General features: G+C 45.7%; 1 protein-coding gene across 6 annotated transcripts in view; it reads left to right on the top strand.

Annotated features, from left to right (window-relative positions):
• ETV6 (ETS variant transcription factor 6) overlaps nt 1–9,994 on the top strand; it is a 161,361-nt gene extending 151,367 nt beyond the window's left edge. For all 6 annotated transcript variants that reach the window (XM_077825415.1, XM_077825407.1, XM_077825390.1 and 3 more), the window contains 3 exons: nt 3,992–4,134; nt 6,655–6,755; nt 9,574–9,994. In XM_077825415.1, coding sequence (XP_077681541.1) covers nt 3,992–4,134; nt 6,655–6,755; nt 9,574–9,679 — 350 coding nt within the window. In that variant the 3' untranslated portion in view covers nt 9,680–9,994. The remainder of the gene's footprint in view (nt 1–3,991; nt 4,135–6,654; nt 6,756–9,573) is intronic.
• Nucleotides 9,995–18,647: the final 8,653 nt, after the last annotated feature.

The raw sequence follows: 18,647 nt of genomic DNA, 5'->3' as shown, positions 1-18,647 counted from the left end.
TTGGAGAAATGTTATAGATTTTATAAAAATAAACCATGGTCATATAACTCCATCTGTAAAGCTAGTTTGTCTTAATTACCCTGGTAATTACCTGATTTCTTAATTACCTTGCCATGTAGTTCAGAGGGACGGGAGAGTTAAAAACCTTCTTTGAGGCCCAGTCCTTTGTATTTAAGACAATGGAGTTTTCCCCTTAACTTCAATAGAAGCAAGTGTTGGCCATATATGTTTATTCATATAAAAGAGAAGAAATTAGAAAGCAAAACTGTGCCAACATACCACTTGTTAGCCTACTATCATACATCCCATAAATGAAAGATGTATATAATCAATGCTGTTCAAGATACCTGAAGTCTGTGCCCACTCAAAATTATTCGGAAAATACAAGTGCCCAGTATCAGAGATTCTAAAGGACACAAAAAGGTAAACCAAGATTATATGTAAAAGTTTGGGTCAGCCAAAGGTCAACAGAGTCATATAAATGTTAATCATAAGGTCTGTAATCAGAGTTTGTCAAAGCAGAGAAGTGGTAATGTACTGCACACTCATTCCGGTGCATGTGCCCTATCCCAATCTTCTTGAAAAGGACAAAACAGACTGAAATTATCCCAGCGTATTGGATTCAGGGATAAAGGTTTTGCCTCTTCAGTAATTCTTGCAACAGTGTAGATTATTCCACTCTAGTATATGACTAAGAAAAGAGTACTTCGCTGTACAGCTTCAGGGTAGAATTTTCAGAAGTGCTGAATGTGATCTAAGTTCACTTCCATTGACTTCAGTGGGAGCAGAGTTAGGCCAATGCCGAGTCTAGCCTCAGCATGCGCCACTAGCTACTACCTTTTCGAAAGCTTCCTGTTAGGCGCAGGTGTATTTTCATCCTGCAATACATGTGCATACATTTCAGTTAGTGTAAAAGGGACTATGCAGGTTGCATTGCTAAACATACCACAGCCCATATAGAAAAAAAATTGGTAAGTTCACAGGTTGGAACATTATATTCATGAATGATCAAACAAGGGTGAAAACAATGCTCTGGAAGATGAGGGCCAGGAGGGGAGTGGAAGAAACGGAGAGAAGAAACAGGGTGGGGGGCGGGAGATTTTTTTTAGATTAGGATTCCTGTATTTTAACATTTGTTTTGCCATAGTGCCTTCCACTGAAAGAGCTCAACGTTTTTCATAAATAGTAATAAATTATCTGTCTCTTTAGGTACTTACATGGCCCTCCATTGTTTTATGAACAAGCACCTCCCAAATAATTACCAAAACCAAACAAAGTCAAAAACAGAATTTTTCTTCCTTCATTGCCTGCAGGAGAAAACTGGAATAGGCAGTTTAATTTACTGACATGTAAAAAAAAATTGTAAATGTAAGAGGGTGAGGCTGGCATGTGAAGCGATTTTGACAAAAAAGGTACTTGATGAACTGGATTCTGTGATCCGTTCATGAGTGGAAGGATCGTGCAGTAGTTATGGTGCTAACCTAGGATTTGAGCAGCTAAGATTCAATTCTCTGCTCAGCCACAGACTTCCTCTATGACCTCCCGGAAGTCACTTAAGATGGGATCCACAAAGGGAATGAAGCATTGCACATTGAGCATTTTGACGCCTAGAAAAATCACAGGAACACCACAACACTGATCCATCTACGCTCCCTAGACAATGAATGGGCGGAGATAGGTGCCTTAGCATGCACTCCACAAAGCCAGCATAGTAGGCAGGCTAAGCCAGCCAGTGGGAAATGACAGGTGTGGCTTAAGCCCTGGATCTCTCTTGGAGTTAGGCACCTAAATCCAGGCTGCAGAGAGGCGCCTATTTCTGTTTAGCGATCCACGAACGGGAACCAGCAACCTGGCAGCTTAGGCGCCTATGGTGTTTCTTACCAGAATGAGTTAGGAACCTACCTCACGCCACACAAAACAGTCAGAGGAGGAGGCAGTAAGTATCTTTGTGGATAGAGGCCTGAGTCTGTCTGTGCCTCAGTTGTCCATCTGTAAAAATAGGAATAATAGCACTGCCCTGCCTCACGGGGGAATGCAAGGGTAAATATGTTAAAGATTGTGAGGTGGTCAGATACTACAGTGATGGATCCCATTTAAGTATCATATTTGTGAATGCCGGGAGGCCTGCAGCTTGCTCTTACCTCCAGTGAGAGTGAGTTTTAGAGGTCCATGTTATGCAAAACAGAGCGTGCTAGTTGCTCTGTGTGGGAAATTAGGAAAAACCCTTTAGGGTTTTTTCCCCTCTGAAATTTTCTGGAAAAATACTCCAGTTTTTAATAAAAAATGGAATTATGGTTTTTAATCAAACACCAGAAAATTTCAAATGGAATGAAGAATTTTCTGCTAATAAAAATTAATCATATTTTTTTAAAAAGCTATTTTCCACCCACAAAAAAACCTTGGATGGAAAATTTTCAACCACCTCTGCCCCACATTTACAAGCCTCGTTGTAGCAGTCAGCATGCTAGGTTGCATCTTTCTAGTGCTAAATACCAGTTCTGGAAGGCATGGTCACAGAAGGAGAGTCAACCTCTCAGGCAGGGCCAATCCCATGGAGGGCAGACAGACCTTGAATTGAATGCTGTATTTAGTGAAGAGAGAGGCGCATCAAGGTGCTGTGTTTGTGGGGACTAGTTTTGCTAAGTAGCAGCTGCCATTTATGTGAAACATAGCTAGTTCTGAGTGCATGGCTTTGTTCCTCACAGCATCCCCTATGAGGCAGGTTACAGAGGGTGCACCAGCAACATTAATTCCAGTTTTAGAGCTAGTACAGGTTTTGGAGATGTTCCCTACATTTCTAAAATGGGAAATACTACTAAAATACCTCTAGACATTTTAACATAACTCACATGTATTAGTAATACCCCCATTTTAAGTTCTCCCGCTCTACATATTATGATTGTCATCCCCATTTTAACAGATGGTGAAAGTAACCAAGGCAAAGAGGAGTAGATTGACATGCTGAAATGAGCTACTGGGTCTAGAACGCAGCTCTCTTGATGCCTCATTCTATGTTTTAGCCATTTGGCCATGTTGTCTCTCATTGGTTTGTTGGTGAAGACGTGCTTTTCTTTTGCCTTCATGATAAAAGGCAAATATGAGGCCATCTTAGGGTTCTGCCTGCACTCTTGTGGTTTGTGATATATCAGCAGGACCATCCAGGGAACTGTGAATCCATAATTCACAGTTACTTGTTATCATGCTGTACGTGTGTGCCCCGTACACATCTCAAGGAACAAGGGGGAGCAGCTCAGCCTCTTGGCATCTTCTGCCGCAAGAGACTGCCTCAAAACATCAAGCTAAAACCTAAATATCTGTTAGTGACCTAAGGAGTGTTTGCCAGGAGGGAATTTTAATTCAATTGTCCAAATAGAAGATATTTAACCTCTTGCTAGATCTCACATAATTATAGTACTTTGGTTTTCTTTCCAGTTGCTTGTTTTTTTAAAAAGCACATTTAGAACTGGTGAAAGGTGTCAGCTTTCATAATATAGAACACCAAAACCTTCTGTTATATAGGAAAGGTATAACGTGCACGCTTCTACCAGTGTGCTTTAGCACTGACCCGCAGTGACCACCCGGAGCAGGGAGACAGTTTAGTCTCCAGGGCTGCAGGTTCCTTGGCTTCTCTAAAGAGACAGCCAACAAAGGAGTCAGTTAAGGCTAATTGTGTCAGTGGTTATTGTTGTACGGGTACTTCTCTATGTGAAATAAGACTGAGACCAGACTCTCATTTCACACAGGCTGTGAGCTGGTAATGACTTTCAATCATTATTGATCTGAAAGAGAGTCCCACCAGTGGCAAAAGCTTCTATCCCAGGCCTTTACTTCAGGTTGCTACTGGCTTGCTTCATCCTAAGGGCATCTAAGGCTGAGAAATGAAGCCATAACTGAGGTCACCGTCTTTTCACTGCAAGCTGATCTGCTAGCTCCCAAAATTCATCCCTGTTAGAAGTATTTGAATGATGTTTTCTTGCCCTTCTCTTCACAGACTGCAGGCTGCTTTGGGATTACGTCTATCAGCTGCTTTCTGACAGCCGGTACGAAAACTTCATCCGATGGGAGGACAAGGAATCCAAAATATTTCGGATAGTGGATCCCAACGGGCTGGCCCGGCTGTGGGGAAACCACAAGGTAAAGAGCGGTGGGGTTTTCCTCCCAGGGAATGTTGCCATTTGTAACATTCTGGAGTTCATCCAGAAACATTAAAGAGAGAAACAAAGTAAAATACTTATGGAAAGGTTTAATCTTTCATTCTATTTGTATCACTTTGCATATCTAAAGCATCCAACCTTCATCAGCAGGGACCACAGAAAGCCAGGCATTATATAAAGAGCCTGGTAGTTTGTGGATAAAGACATTTAGCCAGAAAATGATATGGATACAGGTTGTAATAGTTCTGCTCTCTGAGGGTATCTCCCGTCTCCTTAGGTCTCATGCTACTGGGTGCTCAGGCTAGCTAGCATGGTGACTGGAAGGGGCCATAATGTCTCTGGTATTGAGCTTTCTTAGGAAAACCATAGGGTAACAATTTAATAGAAATCTCTACTTGGGGGGGGGAAGGGGGGCAGGGGTCTCCGCACCCTGCTCCTGCCTGCAAGCATCGCCTCCGCAGCTCCCATTGGCCGGGAATGGGGAACTGTGGCCAATGGGAGCTTTGGGGGCAGTGTCTGCAGAAAAGGGCAGCGCGCAGAGCTACATCCCCACTGTCCTCCCTCCCTGGGGCTGTAGAGACATGTTGGCCCCTTCCGGGAGCAGTGTGGGGCCGGGGCAGGCAAGGAGCCTGCTTTAGGCTCACTGCACCACCACCCAGGAGCTGCCTGCGGTAAGTGCCACCCAGCAGGAGGCCACATCCCAACCCACAGCCGTGAGCCCCCTCCCAGAGTCAGCACCCCATACCCCCTTCTGCACCCCAACCCCCTCCTGAACCCCAAGCCCCTGCCCCAGCCCTAAGCCCCCTCCCAGAACTAGCACCCCAAACCCCCTCCTGCACCCCAACCCTCTGACCCCCCTCCCAGAGCCAGCACCCCATGATCTCTCCTGTACCCCAACCCCCTGCCTGAGCCCTGACCCCCCTCCCAGAGCAGACATCCCCTCTGCACCCCAACACTCTGCCCCAGCCCGGAGCCCTCTCCTGCACCCAAACACCCTCACAGAGCTTGCACCCCTCACCCCCTCCTGTACCTCAACCCCTGCCCCAGGCTTAGCCCAGAGCCTCCTCCCACACTGCAAACCCATTGGCCCCAGCCTGGAGCACACACTTCCTCCTGAACCCCAACCCCCCTGGTGAAAGTGAGTGAGGGTGGGGGAGAGTGAGCGACGGAGAGAGGGGGGATGGACTGAGTGGGGCAGGGCAGATCCTGCGTTGCCCTTACATTCAAAAAGTGATCTTGAGGGTAAAAAGGTTGAAGACCACTGATTTAAAGCAAATGCTGCCAAGCAGGAGAAATCACATTTACAGCCTGGTGTTGGTGCACTGCTACATTTCTGTTACATAGGCTGCAATTGCAGAGAAGTGACTGGAGATTTGGGTGCCTCAGTTTTAGGTGCCCAACTTTGTGATACCTTAAAGGGGCCTGATTTTCAGAACGCATTGAGCACCCACTGTCTGATAGGCCACTTTTGAAAATCTTGGCCTTACAGCATAGGCAGGCTTTGGAGAATAGACACTTCTGCTGGAGAATGTGAGCCTGCTGGCTGCAGAAGGGCTTGCGTGAACAAAACCCAGCTTCTCCAGGTAGATCACTGCCATTCTCACTCTCTCATTTGCCACTGGAGCCTTCCCTAAAACATCACTGAGCCAGCCATAGCTCTCAGTGGGACAGGGTAAACAAAAGGGGTCTCGTTCTCAAGCAGGGGGCCTTTTGGAAAACAAAACCCGAGTGAGGGATCTCGGCTCAGTTAAATAAGAGACTGATGGTAATGGCTCATGTCAGGCATAGAACAGGCAAGCACTGCGCAAGCTTCCCACACACAGCTGTGCCAGCATATCTTATTTCGGACCTCTGACACACTGCCAATGCACCTCCTACTGTTCCAGTTATGGGCCTCTCCTGAGCAAGAGATTCCCAGTGTGCCAAAGTGTGTGTGCGTGTGGGGGGGGGCTTTGCAATGTAAACAGATGTACATGTTAATGGAATTATTCCTGATTTACACCAGAGAAAACATGAGAGGAGAAACAGGCTCTAGAGCTTCAAAGTGCTGTGTAAACATTAACTAATTCATGGAGGGGAAGCCCAGAGGAGCACCACCTTTAACAGGAAGGAGTGCTGTCAAATAAAGTTCATTAGCTGTTTACAAGCTTTTACAAAAGGTCATTCATTGAAAATAAGTCCTACGTGGGGTGATACTCTCTTTCATGTTGAAGTCTCTTCTGGTGACGAAGGCCTTTGTTGAGCACAGACCGATGTGACCTATTTAAAAATCTCCCCCCATTTTTGGAAGCCACCCTCATTCAAATCACACGGTGTGAAAAGAAAACCATAGAATGCCAGAGAGGCAGGATGGGCCTACAAACAGCAGAGGATCAGAGCAGGTAGCTTCTTTAACTAGCATAGTCATTTCACCTCGCTGTGCTATTTCTATAGCTGTTTCCAAAGCTTTAGGAAGGGTGTATTGAATTGCCTCTCACTGCTTTTCTTTTGGAACAAACAGAACAGAACAAATATGACTTATGAGAAAATGTCCAGAGCCCTACGCCACTACTACAAACTAAATATCATCCGGAAGGAGCCAGGACAAAGGCTTTTGTTCAGGTAATTCTTCCTCTTTTTTTCTTCCCCCTTCTCTGTTTGAGGTGATTTCTTTGCAAGGATAGCAGGAAGAAGTTTTGGGAAAGCTGCTCCACTACCAGCTGCATAGCACGGTTGTCAATGGATATAAAGCTGAAAGAGCCTTCCACACCTTCGGGGGGGCTGTACCAATGTACCAGACAAAGAGCCTGAGGTGCTCACTGGAGTCATTCCATTGACTCTAGTGGACATTGGATCAGGCTTTAAGACCTCAATTGTGCGCCTCCCATTTGGTTTCACAACCTAAGTCACAGCAGTGCTTGATTTAAACCCAAGTCTCTTGAGCTCACCATATTGGCTCTTGAGCTACTCCAAACCCCCATCTTGTGATCACTCAACTGAGGTTTGGAGTTCCCTGAACTCCAGCAGGGTTTAGAACATGTACTGTGGAACGGGAGGTGTGCAGTGGTCGTGGAATGAGACCCAACATAGAGGCTTATAATGACCAGAGGAAAGGGGAAAGTTAGGTGAGCCATTCACAAAACCTGAAGTACCAGCATTGGCAATACATCCCAGTGTTTGGGAACCACTGTTCTAGACAGTGGGAAACAGAGAAGTAGAGTGTGTATATGTCTGTAATTTGTCAATCTCTAGGAGGAGCTCTGCATCTAGTGAGGCAGGATCACTGGAAACTGATCCCACTTTAGAGTCTGATGCAAAGCACCCTGAAGCCATTTGGAGTCTCTCCTTTGACATCAATGGATTTTGGATCTGGGCCTCAGCTAACACTCATTTTAACTGGAAGACAGGGTTTTGTTTGGGGCTTCTTAGCATGGTATGGAAAAAGAAATAAGTAGAGCCAGTCAAAATATTTACACTGAAAACACTTTTGAGGGAAAAGGTTCATGGACATTTTTTGATTTGGTAATTTTTTTTAATATAAAAAAGGACAAATAAAAAAAGGGAGTAAAGGGGGGGGAATCAATTGTCATTTCAATTTCTGATGAGAAAGTTTTTTAAAATTGCAAACTTTCCAATGAACAATTAATGTTTTTAGCTAACCCTGTTAATATTGAAAGAGAAAAAGAGCAGCTGTAGAAAGTCACCCCATTCATGTTTTTTTTCACATCAATGTAAAATAATGGGGAATGTGACTTTGTGAATAACATGCAGGCAGTTGTCTTAAAACCACCATGCAGAGTTCCTAACAGAGGGCAAGATGGCGGTAGAAAGAGATCTATAATGGAGGGGCTGAGTGTTTTCTGTAGCACAAGAGGTCTGTGCTGATGCTTGGCCTTGCTTAATTCACCAGCATTTACTTACTATTTTATTTATTTAGATTACAAATGCTATAAAAGGCCCGCTGTGAATAGGTGCTGGTGCTTTTGGAATAATTTAAGAAACATCAGAACTAATATTTTAAAGTGTAGCAGTGCAATTTGCTGTAACCTGGAAATACATGTGGAATCCTGTCTTTTAGAAGATAGAATAGACAGAAGGTGAGAGGGGTTGGGGTGGAGGGGAAAATACAGGATCTTGGTTTGACTTAACCCTCATGCAAGATCATTAAACTCAATGGACTGGTATGGGGCAGAAATTAGGGCAGAATCTGGCCCCAGTCTTTCGTGAGTTTTCCTTGTAAATATAAGGCCTGCGTCACTACCTCCCCACTCCAGTTTTGTAACTCAATTCATAACAGTGGAGTTACTTCAGCATAAAATGGGAGTAGCACAGGGTTGAATCAGTCCTGTTGTTTTCTTTCTAGTGCATACATAAAATTCCACATTAGAAGGCGTAGCAAGTGTACATTTGCTGAGAGACTCCAGATTTTTCCAGCACCCAAAATAAAAGGCCCAAGTTTTATAATCTCACAGGGAGAGGAGTCATCACATCTTTTCCTTTAACTTCAGTGGGCATTTTTTCTGGATCAGGATTTTTTACATGCTTGCCAACAGTTGGTTTTGTTTTCACTGGATGAGGCTACTGAGCACATATTTGGGGTTAAATAAAACTGACCCCTCAGATTCATAAATTAGGGGCTGTGCTGTGTTAGACAATAAGTCACTTGCAAGGGAGTTTCATTCTGTGGAAAATGTTTCACTGCACCCAGTCTAGACAAACCTCATACATGATTTGTCCCAACTTTTGTAACGCTATTAATTAGGAGGGTGATTTATGCTTAAACTAGCGTTTTCTCATCTCTGGGCCACTTTCTCTTCCCATTTCATCTAGTTCAGAAGGCAAAATAAGAGAGGCACTAGGGCTCTCAGCCCATTCAATGCTCTGGCGACAGGTGTATTTGACTGAAGGTCTGAGTGAGAGTCCATGTGAGAGACTCCTATGCACTGCTGCAGGCCAGTGAGGGAAGATGAGGTCTGAGGCTATGCCCATCTCCCCCCTTCTTGAGATACTGAGCAGAGTAGGCATGGAGCTAGACACCCCACTCAGTACAGTTGGCTTCTCCTCTTGTTTTCGTGTGTGCCTGCCTTTGTATCCAAATAGTGTACTTCAACCAATGGGTAATTAAAATGCTTTTCTGATTGTGTTCTAGGGAAGCCCATCAGCATCTGGGGTTGCCAGGGCATGCAGAAAACACTAGGGTGCTGGGCGGTGGGGGGGGAATACCTAGGAAGGAAGCACAGAAACTCTTACATACCTTTGAGGATAATGTCCATCGATTTCAGTGGAAATTAGGCATCCAAATACTTTTGAGGATCTGGGTCAGAGTCACTAGGGAGATGCTGTGGCAGGGTATTAGGGATACTCAGGAGCCAAGGAAACAGGCTCATAGTATGGGTTAAGGGGGGAAAGCCAGTGATTGACTTGTCACTTTGTTTTGAAGGTTCATGAAGACCCCAGATGAGATTATGAGTGGCCGAACAGACCGCCTTGAACACCTTGAGTCCCAGGAACTGGATGAACAAATATATCAAGAGGAGGAGTGCTGAAGGAACCAACACACACCACCTCCGTGGGAGACATGTCTGCCTGGATGGCTGGAGGAGTTTGGGAGGGGGAACAAGAACGCAGGAGGAGAATATGGGGTCAGCGCTTACCTTGAAGACCACGCAGGACCCAAAGCACCTTAGTAAAAATAAAAACTGGCAGAGGTGGTGGCGGCAGCAAGGCGGAGGAGAGAGAGCCTGGACTCATGCACTACTCCGTTGCCCCTGACGAGTCTCCCTTGACTTGTTTTTATTTTCCTTCTGTTGGTTTGTTTCATTCTTTCCTAATAAATATGCAGTTTGACTTTTCTTAATTCATATAGGACAAGACACCAGGTTTTACTTTTTAAGAAGGCTTTCCCATGGAAATAAATGGCGCGCTATTATTTTCTGTGCAAGTCTCACAACATAACGTGGTATCAAAACTATGGTGACCATGGCACAGAAGGGGTCACCCTGCTGGTTCCATTTGCCGAGATCACATTTGCTCATGTTGGCCCAAGGAAGGTTTCAAGCTACCAAGAAAATTTACATATATCCACAGACCCACCTGCTAATTGAAGGGGAAAAAAAAAAAAGTCATCTTTTGCTACAAGCCTGGGACACCTTACCAGTGTATGTTGGGCTGGCAATGGGCTGCTATTAACTGCTGGCACATGGACCAAATCATCCAAGTGCTGGGGGGGGGGGGGCAGGAAAACAAGAAAAACCTGAGACAGAGCGAAAGCCAGCATCCGTCTATTGTGTTTTGTCTCTAGCAAAGAAGATTTTGAATAGAAGTGACAAACACTGTGGACTTTCTGGTCCAAGTCTTCTATCAAAAAGCAAGGGTTGAAGTATTTGTGATTACAAGTTGTTGCGATTTCCACAGCAGCTAGCAGTTTTTGGGGTAGAGGTGAAGGGCTGTTTTTACATCTTAAGGGGAAGGAAAAAGATGAAGATACAATTGCTTATAATACTCAGGCGCCTCCCCAGGACAGCTGGCACAGCTGGAGAGAAAGTGAAATCAGAAGCATGAAGATATGTGGTAGACAACCAGAGACCAAATAGCTATACTGGTATCCTGAAACTGGTTATTTGATGCCTCCCACTTCCTACCCCACTCCTCCCAAAGGCAGCTCTACCAGCCAGAGATCACTTCTCAGCTTACCCATTTTTAGCATTGTTTATTTAAAAAAAAACAAACAACCTCATTGCATTCTTGTCCTTTTAATTTTAAGATATTCTGGTTTTGGCAGTCCCAGTTTGGTGTGCAGTCTTTAGGGCAAGAGCAGCTTTGGCTGCTGCCTGCTACTGGTGGAACAGAGAACCTTGCCTAGATTGCTGGCAAGGAAGGGCTCAGCAGGAGCAATGGTCCTTTCAACGGTATGGACTTTTATGTTGGAGATTGGAAAAACTATTTCCCTTTGTAATCGTATATTGGTTGGTCCCTGCAGAGATGAGAATCAGTGGTTTCAGGACAAGTGATGGACCCATCATCAGCCATCCCTTGATAGTCAAGGAAAAAATCTAGCCGCAAAATATGCGTTTGGGAAAGGAGAAGATCAAGTAATATTTCGACAAGGAGATTGGAGTTTCTCTGCACAGGCATCATGTGATGTCCAAAGGAAAGGAAGCCTGTGTCTGTTCATTAATAAAATCCCTTTTGTAGATCATAGGAGTCTGAAATGGAAGAAATCAAGGGATCATTAAATCTATCTTACCAAAAAGCCCAGATACAACACCTGATCTTAACCAAATATTGAACAGGAATGTTGCTATCCAGAAAGCTTTCCATTTGGTTAGGTGTGGTACCCTGTATATTTAAGTAACTGCAGTCCAGTTTCACTGCAAGGTGCACTGAGTCACATATGGCAGAGTGAAGGGGTTTTTAAAATGGGCATAGAGTGCCAAATCCTGGAATGAGAACAAACCCTTCCCAGTTGGTTTCACATGAAGAAAGACTGGCAATACATCTTCCCCTCAAGCTTTATCCAGCCACATAATGAACTGTTTTTTTCCATACTCTTAGTGGATGTGCTTACAGATTGCAACACGCTGGGTATTTGACTTTTTCCTGCATCAAAGAACAGCAGCAGCAAATATCAGCAAAAGAGAAGATCACCACCCCATCAGTCCTTGAGGTGGCTCTGAAACCCTTGAATACGCAAAGGGTCAGAGGGGGAGGTGCTGAGAAATTCTGGCTTTGCGGCCATGGACCTGAAACTGAAGGGAGAGGGAGCTGTTTTTGTTTGATTTTAGCTAAAAAACGTGACCCTGTTCAAGGAGACAAGTGGCAGTCCCTTCTCAGGAGCTCAGGCTTATGCTTAGGTTATGAGGGCAAATACCCTCTGGCTTTAGCCATAGCACACAGAGCTGGCAAACATCTAACCAAGAAAACGCAAGACAAAAAAAAAAAAAAGGGGGGGGGGGGGAGACTGCGACTGAGAAATGGAGAGGGAAACATCAAAAGGGCATCAGATTTAAAGGAAGTTCCTTACTCTTCACTTGTTTTCTTTCTATTTTCAGATGGTAGAAAGAAAGTTTGCTATTTGTATCACTTGGTACTCTGGCCATGACCATCGTTCATTTCCTCTGCTCCAACTACATGGTTGGGAGAAGGAGGAGGACAACTTTTGTATTTAAAGGGCTTTTTTTGCAGTGTTGGTATTCATGTGCCGAGGAGTTTGCCAATTTGGTCCTCACACCCTTGCCATTTGTGGTGGCAAACATGGTGAAATGTCATCATGGGGCTGGTAAAGGGGTGGAAGGTAAGGAATCCTGAACTCACACCTATTTGTCCCAGGGTGAAATTTCACAGAGAAGTTTTTGCCTTTGACAATAATTGGTAACTGACACCTGCAGAGACCAAGAAATAATCCAGATTGCAAAATATTTGAGCTATGTTTCCACCAGTAAGGAAACATAGCTCAGATATTTTGCAATCTGGATTATTTCTTGGTCTCTGCAGGTGTCAGTTACAAATTATTGTCAAAGGCAAAAACTTCTCTGTGAAATTTCACCCTGGGACAAATAGGTGTGAGTTCAGGATTCCTTACTTCCACCCCTTTACTGGTGTTGTGAACGTTGGGAATTTTCTTTCACCACAGAACTATGGCATGTGACCCCCCCATCCCCTTTCAGAGTCCACTTCCTCCATCACATCCTTAATGAAGGATAACTTTGCCAAGGAAGACCCACACAGACACACCAGTAAGAAGGAAAGTAGTCTTTGGATGCACAGCAAGCCCTTAGCATAGTGAACTTTTCAGATAAGATCTAAATGGTTTAGGGAGCGGTAGAGCAAGTGCCAAGAGCTGGAGCGTATGACCGAAGAGACTTGCAATATCTGAATTTGAGGAGTCCTTAGTATCTTGGGGGCCAATTTGTTAGAAAAAGACTTCTACAGCAACCGTAGGAAATGGATTCCCTCCTGTCTTGCAGAGGGATCCATATCCCATTTATACTGATAGTTCAGTAGTGTTTTACCAACACTCCATATGGCTTCCATTTTTGGAAGCGTGGCTATCAAGGAAAATTTCGCCCTTTTCACCTCCCTCAGCCCCTGAATTCCCAGTGTAGGATTTGCCAACTGCCACATAGCCCTACTTTCTGCCCACTCCCTAAAAGGAAATTGGAAAAAGGAGAAAGATTTTAAGGAACCCCTTAACCACTGGGTGATGGGCCTTTTCTTCAAATAATGTGACTAAACAGGGCTCTCCCCTGCTACAAATCTGTACAAGCCAGACCCTTCTGCAAACAGGAGGGGGACAATGCTGCTTGGGCGGGACAGATGGCAGATCTGTAAGCCAATAAGGAAACCTTTTCTCAGTTAAAGTCTCAAATCTTGTGAGGACTATCCATTGAGAAAACACTATTAGGGCCACCTGCATAAACACTAAGTAACTGCAACCATCCTCGATCTCAGATAAATATGGAGCATGCATTCTTCATGATTTCTCTTTATATGACTGCAACCATGTGCAAATCCAGAATGCATTTTTTTAAATGAATCCTACTCTGTTTTTATTGAGGGCTTTTTTAAAAAAAAAAGTGTGGGGTTAAGGGACTGAATCAAATGAATGTAAAAAAAAAACAAAAAACAAACAAACGCCTATTCTCAGGGCCAGTGAGTTGCAAATAATTTTTAAAAATGCCTGTAATTACATCATCTCAATAAAAAAAATTTGTAATATAAAAATGGGAATGCCAAGTTTGTGTTGAGCTGATCGTTGCGAGATACAGTTTTAAGCTATTATGGTTCCGGTGTGTTGCAACTGCTTTTCCACCAAGGGAATACACACAGAATGCAGCAGCAGTTTTCAATCACAAAAAGAAACCAGCAGGCTTGCCATTGCCAAACCTATGTGGGGAGAGTCTGCTCTTTCATGCTTCCTTTGATTTGCAATTTGAATCCAACCCCTCAGAGCATTCTCTCTGTTCTCTTACTTACTAATGGATCCCACCCCGCTTGTTCATAGATCAAAGTATATACCCCAGTTTTCCTTTGCTGCAGTACAAGCTGCTTTGGAGAAGAGCTAGAGAAGGAAAAGGCTGAAGGAACATGAGGAATCGTCATTGCAGCTTTTTTCTATCAAACATCTCAACCGTCATACAGAAAATGAAGCAGTCTGGGGACTCGGATTTCTCCTACAGACTGCTGATGTGCACAAAAAACAGCAGCCAGCTGACCTAGGACCATAACAACTAATACCCTACACTTTTACCACATGGCAAACCCATTCCCAAATCTAGTCTCTTGGTCCCTGAGTCCATCAAGGCTAGGGTACTATGAAGGCAAAGTTCAGCCCTGTAGAGCAGACGGTCACCCTCATTTCAATGTGCGGCCACTCTTCTCACTGGGAGTCAGGAGATGTGGGTTCTGCTGCTAGCTCAACCTGTAGTAGGGGCTCTGTCTCCTCACAAGCATCCCCTTGCAGGTCAGTGAGACTCTGCTGTAGCCTGCCTCAGATTCTCCTTAATGGGGTAACGAGGTAACTTAAACAGCCCAGTCAAGGAAAAGCCAAACACTCTATAGTCTGCTATATCCCTTCAAGAAAACCATCTGAAAGGGGCACTTGTACAAGGGCTTCAAGGCTTTTAACTCAGAGTTCACATAAAAATTAAAAGTCCCAAAACAAAAGGTCTCTAATTTTTGCTGTAAGGCCTCAGGCTTCTCCGGTTCCTGGAGAGCTCTGTAATCTTTCCCCCTCCCCTCCCACAGTTTGTTCAGGGTCTCTCCCAGGCCTCCCTGCCTGGAGAGCTTCTACAGTCTCTCTCCTGCTTTTTCAGGGTCTCTCCCAGGTCTCCTTACCCAGAAAGCTTTTGCCTAGCAAAGGCTCCTTAGGAGTGTCCCTGCTCAGAAGCATCCTTTCTCCTCAGGAGCTTGTTTCCAGCTGATCTCTCCAAAGCCTTTGAGTAGGCTCAGGTGCGCCTCATTTAACTGCCTTCCAGCTACTCAGCCAGCTAGATAGCCGCGGGCAGACCTGGGTTGGCCCATTCCTTTCAATGGAGCCAATCACAGGCTAGGCATTTGACTCCTTGAAAGGGCAACCTTCCGATACAGCCCCAAACTGCCCATGTGACCTCAGCACAAGTTACCATCTGTAAAATGGGGCTCATAGTGCTTGCATGCCTGTTGACGGGTAATTCATGAATGTTCTTAAAGTGCTTCTCTGGCTAACTGCTACCTTTGATGTCACAGCAGGTTCATTCAGCCAGCTGTGCCTTGTGCTTTCTGGGGTGGGCGGCAGATGTTAAGATAAATTTGTGTTGTGAAGTAGTTCAAGACGGAGAGTTACCCACACACCCCACATAACCATTCTAATCTGGTGTGGAGTGACCTCCAACATATAACTATCTACATAGACATGGTTTTAAAAAGTTTTGGCAAAAAAAAAAAAAAAAACACACACGCATCTCTGCAGCTAGGGACCCTGCCAAAGCGAGATTCCCTAGGCTGCTCCATGCTTCTGGCCCCAGGCATTGTTTTCTTGCTTTTTTAGCCAAGAAGCAAATTTAATTGACACATTAACACAGCCTTTGGGCTGTCGTTTGAAAGCATTTGGAACAGGGGCATGAGCAGCAATTTGGGGATTGTGATTAAGTTTTGGAATGGGAAGGGGATTCAGTGATTTGGGGTCAGGATTAGTTTGAAGGACCAAAAGCTCTCACTTCCTCAGGGAGCTCAGGCCCAGAGCCTCACTGAGAGTTGGGTGCCCAATTCCCACTGATTTCAATGGGAACTAGGCACCTATCTACCTTTGAGGATCTAGGTCTCGGTGCACCTCCCTTTGAGCATCCCAGCCCAGAGAAGGCATACACACTCAACATCTTTATTTTGCTTCTATAAACTGCTGGTGGAAGGTACCAGCCTGAGAGCTGGGGCTATGAAGTCATCTGCTTATTCGCAAAACACGAATCACATGGGCAGCTGCTGTGGAAGCTCCACCCCCACAACACATTGCCCAGCTCTGACTGGAGGGAACACATATAGGCTCGAGAAGGGCAATCAGTCTCCATGCCCACCAAGCTGTGGTGGGTCCATTGAGCCTGCCAGAGAGGTTGTCAATTATAAGGGTGCTTTTTATGATGTGGACACAAGCATTTCTTACTGGGATTTTTCCCGACATGCTTTAAAATGGAGACTTGGCATACAAGCCAGCAGCTTCCAAGTAAACTATTTCCTTGGAGGTTTATATAGATTCAGGCCATTTTTATTTCAACTTTAAACCCAAAGCTCTTCTCAGCGACCCAAAAAAGAAACCACCCAGGAAGTGTGTGATTGAATCAGAAGAGAACTCACATTTTCCCAGGTGCTGGAAGCCACAGAACGAGACAGCGTTACTCGCGTCAGTGAATGACTGTTCTCCAGTGAGGTGCATAAACAGTCCAGTACTAAAATGCCCCAGACCTTGGTAAAACTATCCCATTCCTGTGCTGCAGCACCATTTCGTATCCCAGTCCTGTACTCCTACTCATCTACCAGTATGCCTAAATCCTAACGCACCGCCGGGTATGCTATTTCAGTTCCTACCTACCCTCACGACTCTTCCAGCCCGCTTCCATCCTAGGCATCAGTACTGCCACTAATGTAGTCCACTTGTGCACAAATTGGAAATCATACCAAATTTGGGGAGTTACTGTTCATCAGATAAACAAACATTCACTGATTCACTGGTAGGGCTGAACCATCACATGCATTTTCCCTTTTGAGCTAAGAGTTGTTTAAAAGCAGATCATCCCTGCGTCACCACTATGTGTCATCAAGTTCTAGCCCAAACAAATTTCAAGAGTAGCGTTCCCAGCACTGAGCCTCACTAAGGTTCTATTTGGCTGTCTAATATCTATCTTTTCATAGTGTTTTATTACATTACTTTTTTTTACTAGGGTGCAGCAATATGCAGAATTACAGAGGGTCAAAAAGTTAAGCATATTCCATGAACGCCTCCAAAAGACACATGCCACTATCAGCCCTAGACCCATAAGTCATAAGGGAGGGGGGGAGGGAGAAGAGGCCTGCTCACACTGTGCTCCAGCTGTGAACTGGCTTCTTACGGACTGCTGAAGTCAGGAGGGGTTTAGAGCAGGAGGCCCTTGAGCATCACCAGGGAGGCAGGAGAAGAGGGCCAGAGAGCCAGCATTGCCTATGGCCAGAGGCACTGAATATTGAACCAGCACAGCTGAGGATCCAACTTGAAACATCTGAGCCCAGGGCAATGAATAATATTCAGTGAGGAGAACACATTTTGTTCTTTCCAGATCTCCTGTCTTTCTACAGGTTAAGTCAAGTTCTTACATTGAGACAAAAGCTGGGAAGGCACCAACATTCATCAGTTCTAAGGCCAGAAGGGACCACTGTGATCATCTAGTCCAAGGGTGCGCAAACTTTTTGGCCTGAGGGACACATCGAGCTGGGGAAATTGCTTGTAGGGCCATGAATGTAGGGCTGGGGTTGGGGTGCAGGAGCGGGTGCGGTGTGCAGGAAGGGGCTCAGGGCAAGTGGTTGGGGCAGAGGAGGAGTGCAGAGTGTACGAGGGGGCTCAGGGAAGGGGGTGCACCATGCGGGAGGGGGTTTAGGGCAGTGGTGCAGGGAGGGGTGTGGAGTGCAGCAGGGAGCTCAGGGCAGAGGTGCGGGGTGCAGGAGGGGTTTGGGGTGCGGTTTCTGGCCCGGCGCCACTTACCTGGAGTGGCTCTGGAGTGGCAGCGGTGCATACTGGGGCCAGAACAGGCTCCCTGCCTGCCTGCCCTGGCCCCAGCCCTGCACCTGCACCGCTCTGGGAAGCGGCCAGCACTGCGTCCTTGTGGCCCCTGGGGGAAGGGGGTAGAGGGCTCCGCATGCCTGTGGGTACCTCCCCCAAAGCACCCATTGGCCGCGGTTCCCCGTTCTCAGCCAATGGGAGCTTCGGGGGAGGTACCCACAGGCAAGAGCAGCACGCAGAGCTCTCTGGCCCCCCTCCCTCAGTGGCCGGCACCACATCCCCCACTCCCCTAAGGGCTGCAGGGACGTGGTGCTGGCTACTTCCCGGAGCGGCACGGGGCCCACGGCACCACGGGGGTGGCAAGCCCATGGGCTGGATCCAAAGCCTTGAGGGGCCGGATCCAGCCCGCGGGCCGTAGTTTGCTCACCCCAGATCTAGTCTGACCTCCTGTATAACAGAGCATAGAACTTCTCCAAAATCATTACTTTCTTCCTTCCATCTTCTGCGTGCAGGACATGTTGGTTATTTCCCCCACACACACAAAAAACAGACATCTGGATGCTAAATGACAAGCTGTCAAATGCCCACTGAAACGTTTGCGTACAAGTATGCATAGCCATGCACGTGCTACTGCTGAGTGAGTTGGGGAACCTGCCACCTGCCAATTTCTTTGGCTAGCCACAAGCCTGGATCTAGCAGAGGGAAAGTAATCAGTGAAATTAAGAGGCAACTATTTTTTCCCCTTGTTGCCAGAGTGTTTGTTGTCCTTGCTGTGACATCCCTTGTTTACT

This window comes from Eretmochelys imbricata, chromosome 1 (assembly GCF_965152235.1).
Source record: "Eretmochelys imbricata isolate rEreImb1 chromosome 1, rEreImb1.hap1, whole genome shotgun sequence".
Taxonomy (NCBI): Eukaryota; Metazoa; Chordata; order Testudines; family Cheloniidae; genus Eretmochelys; species Eretmochelys imbricata.
Note: the sequence above shows the minus strand (reverse complement) of the source record. Positions and strands in the feature narration are given on the sequence as shown.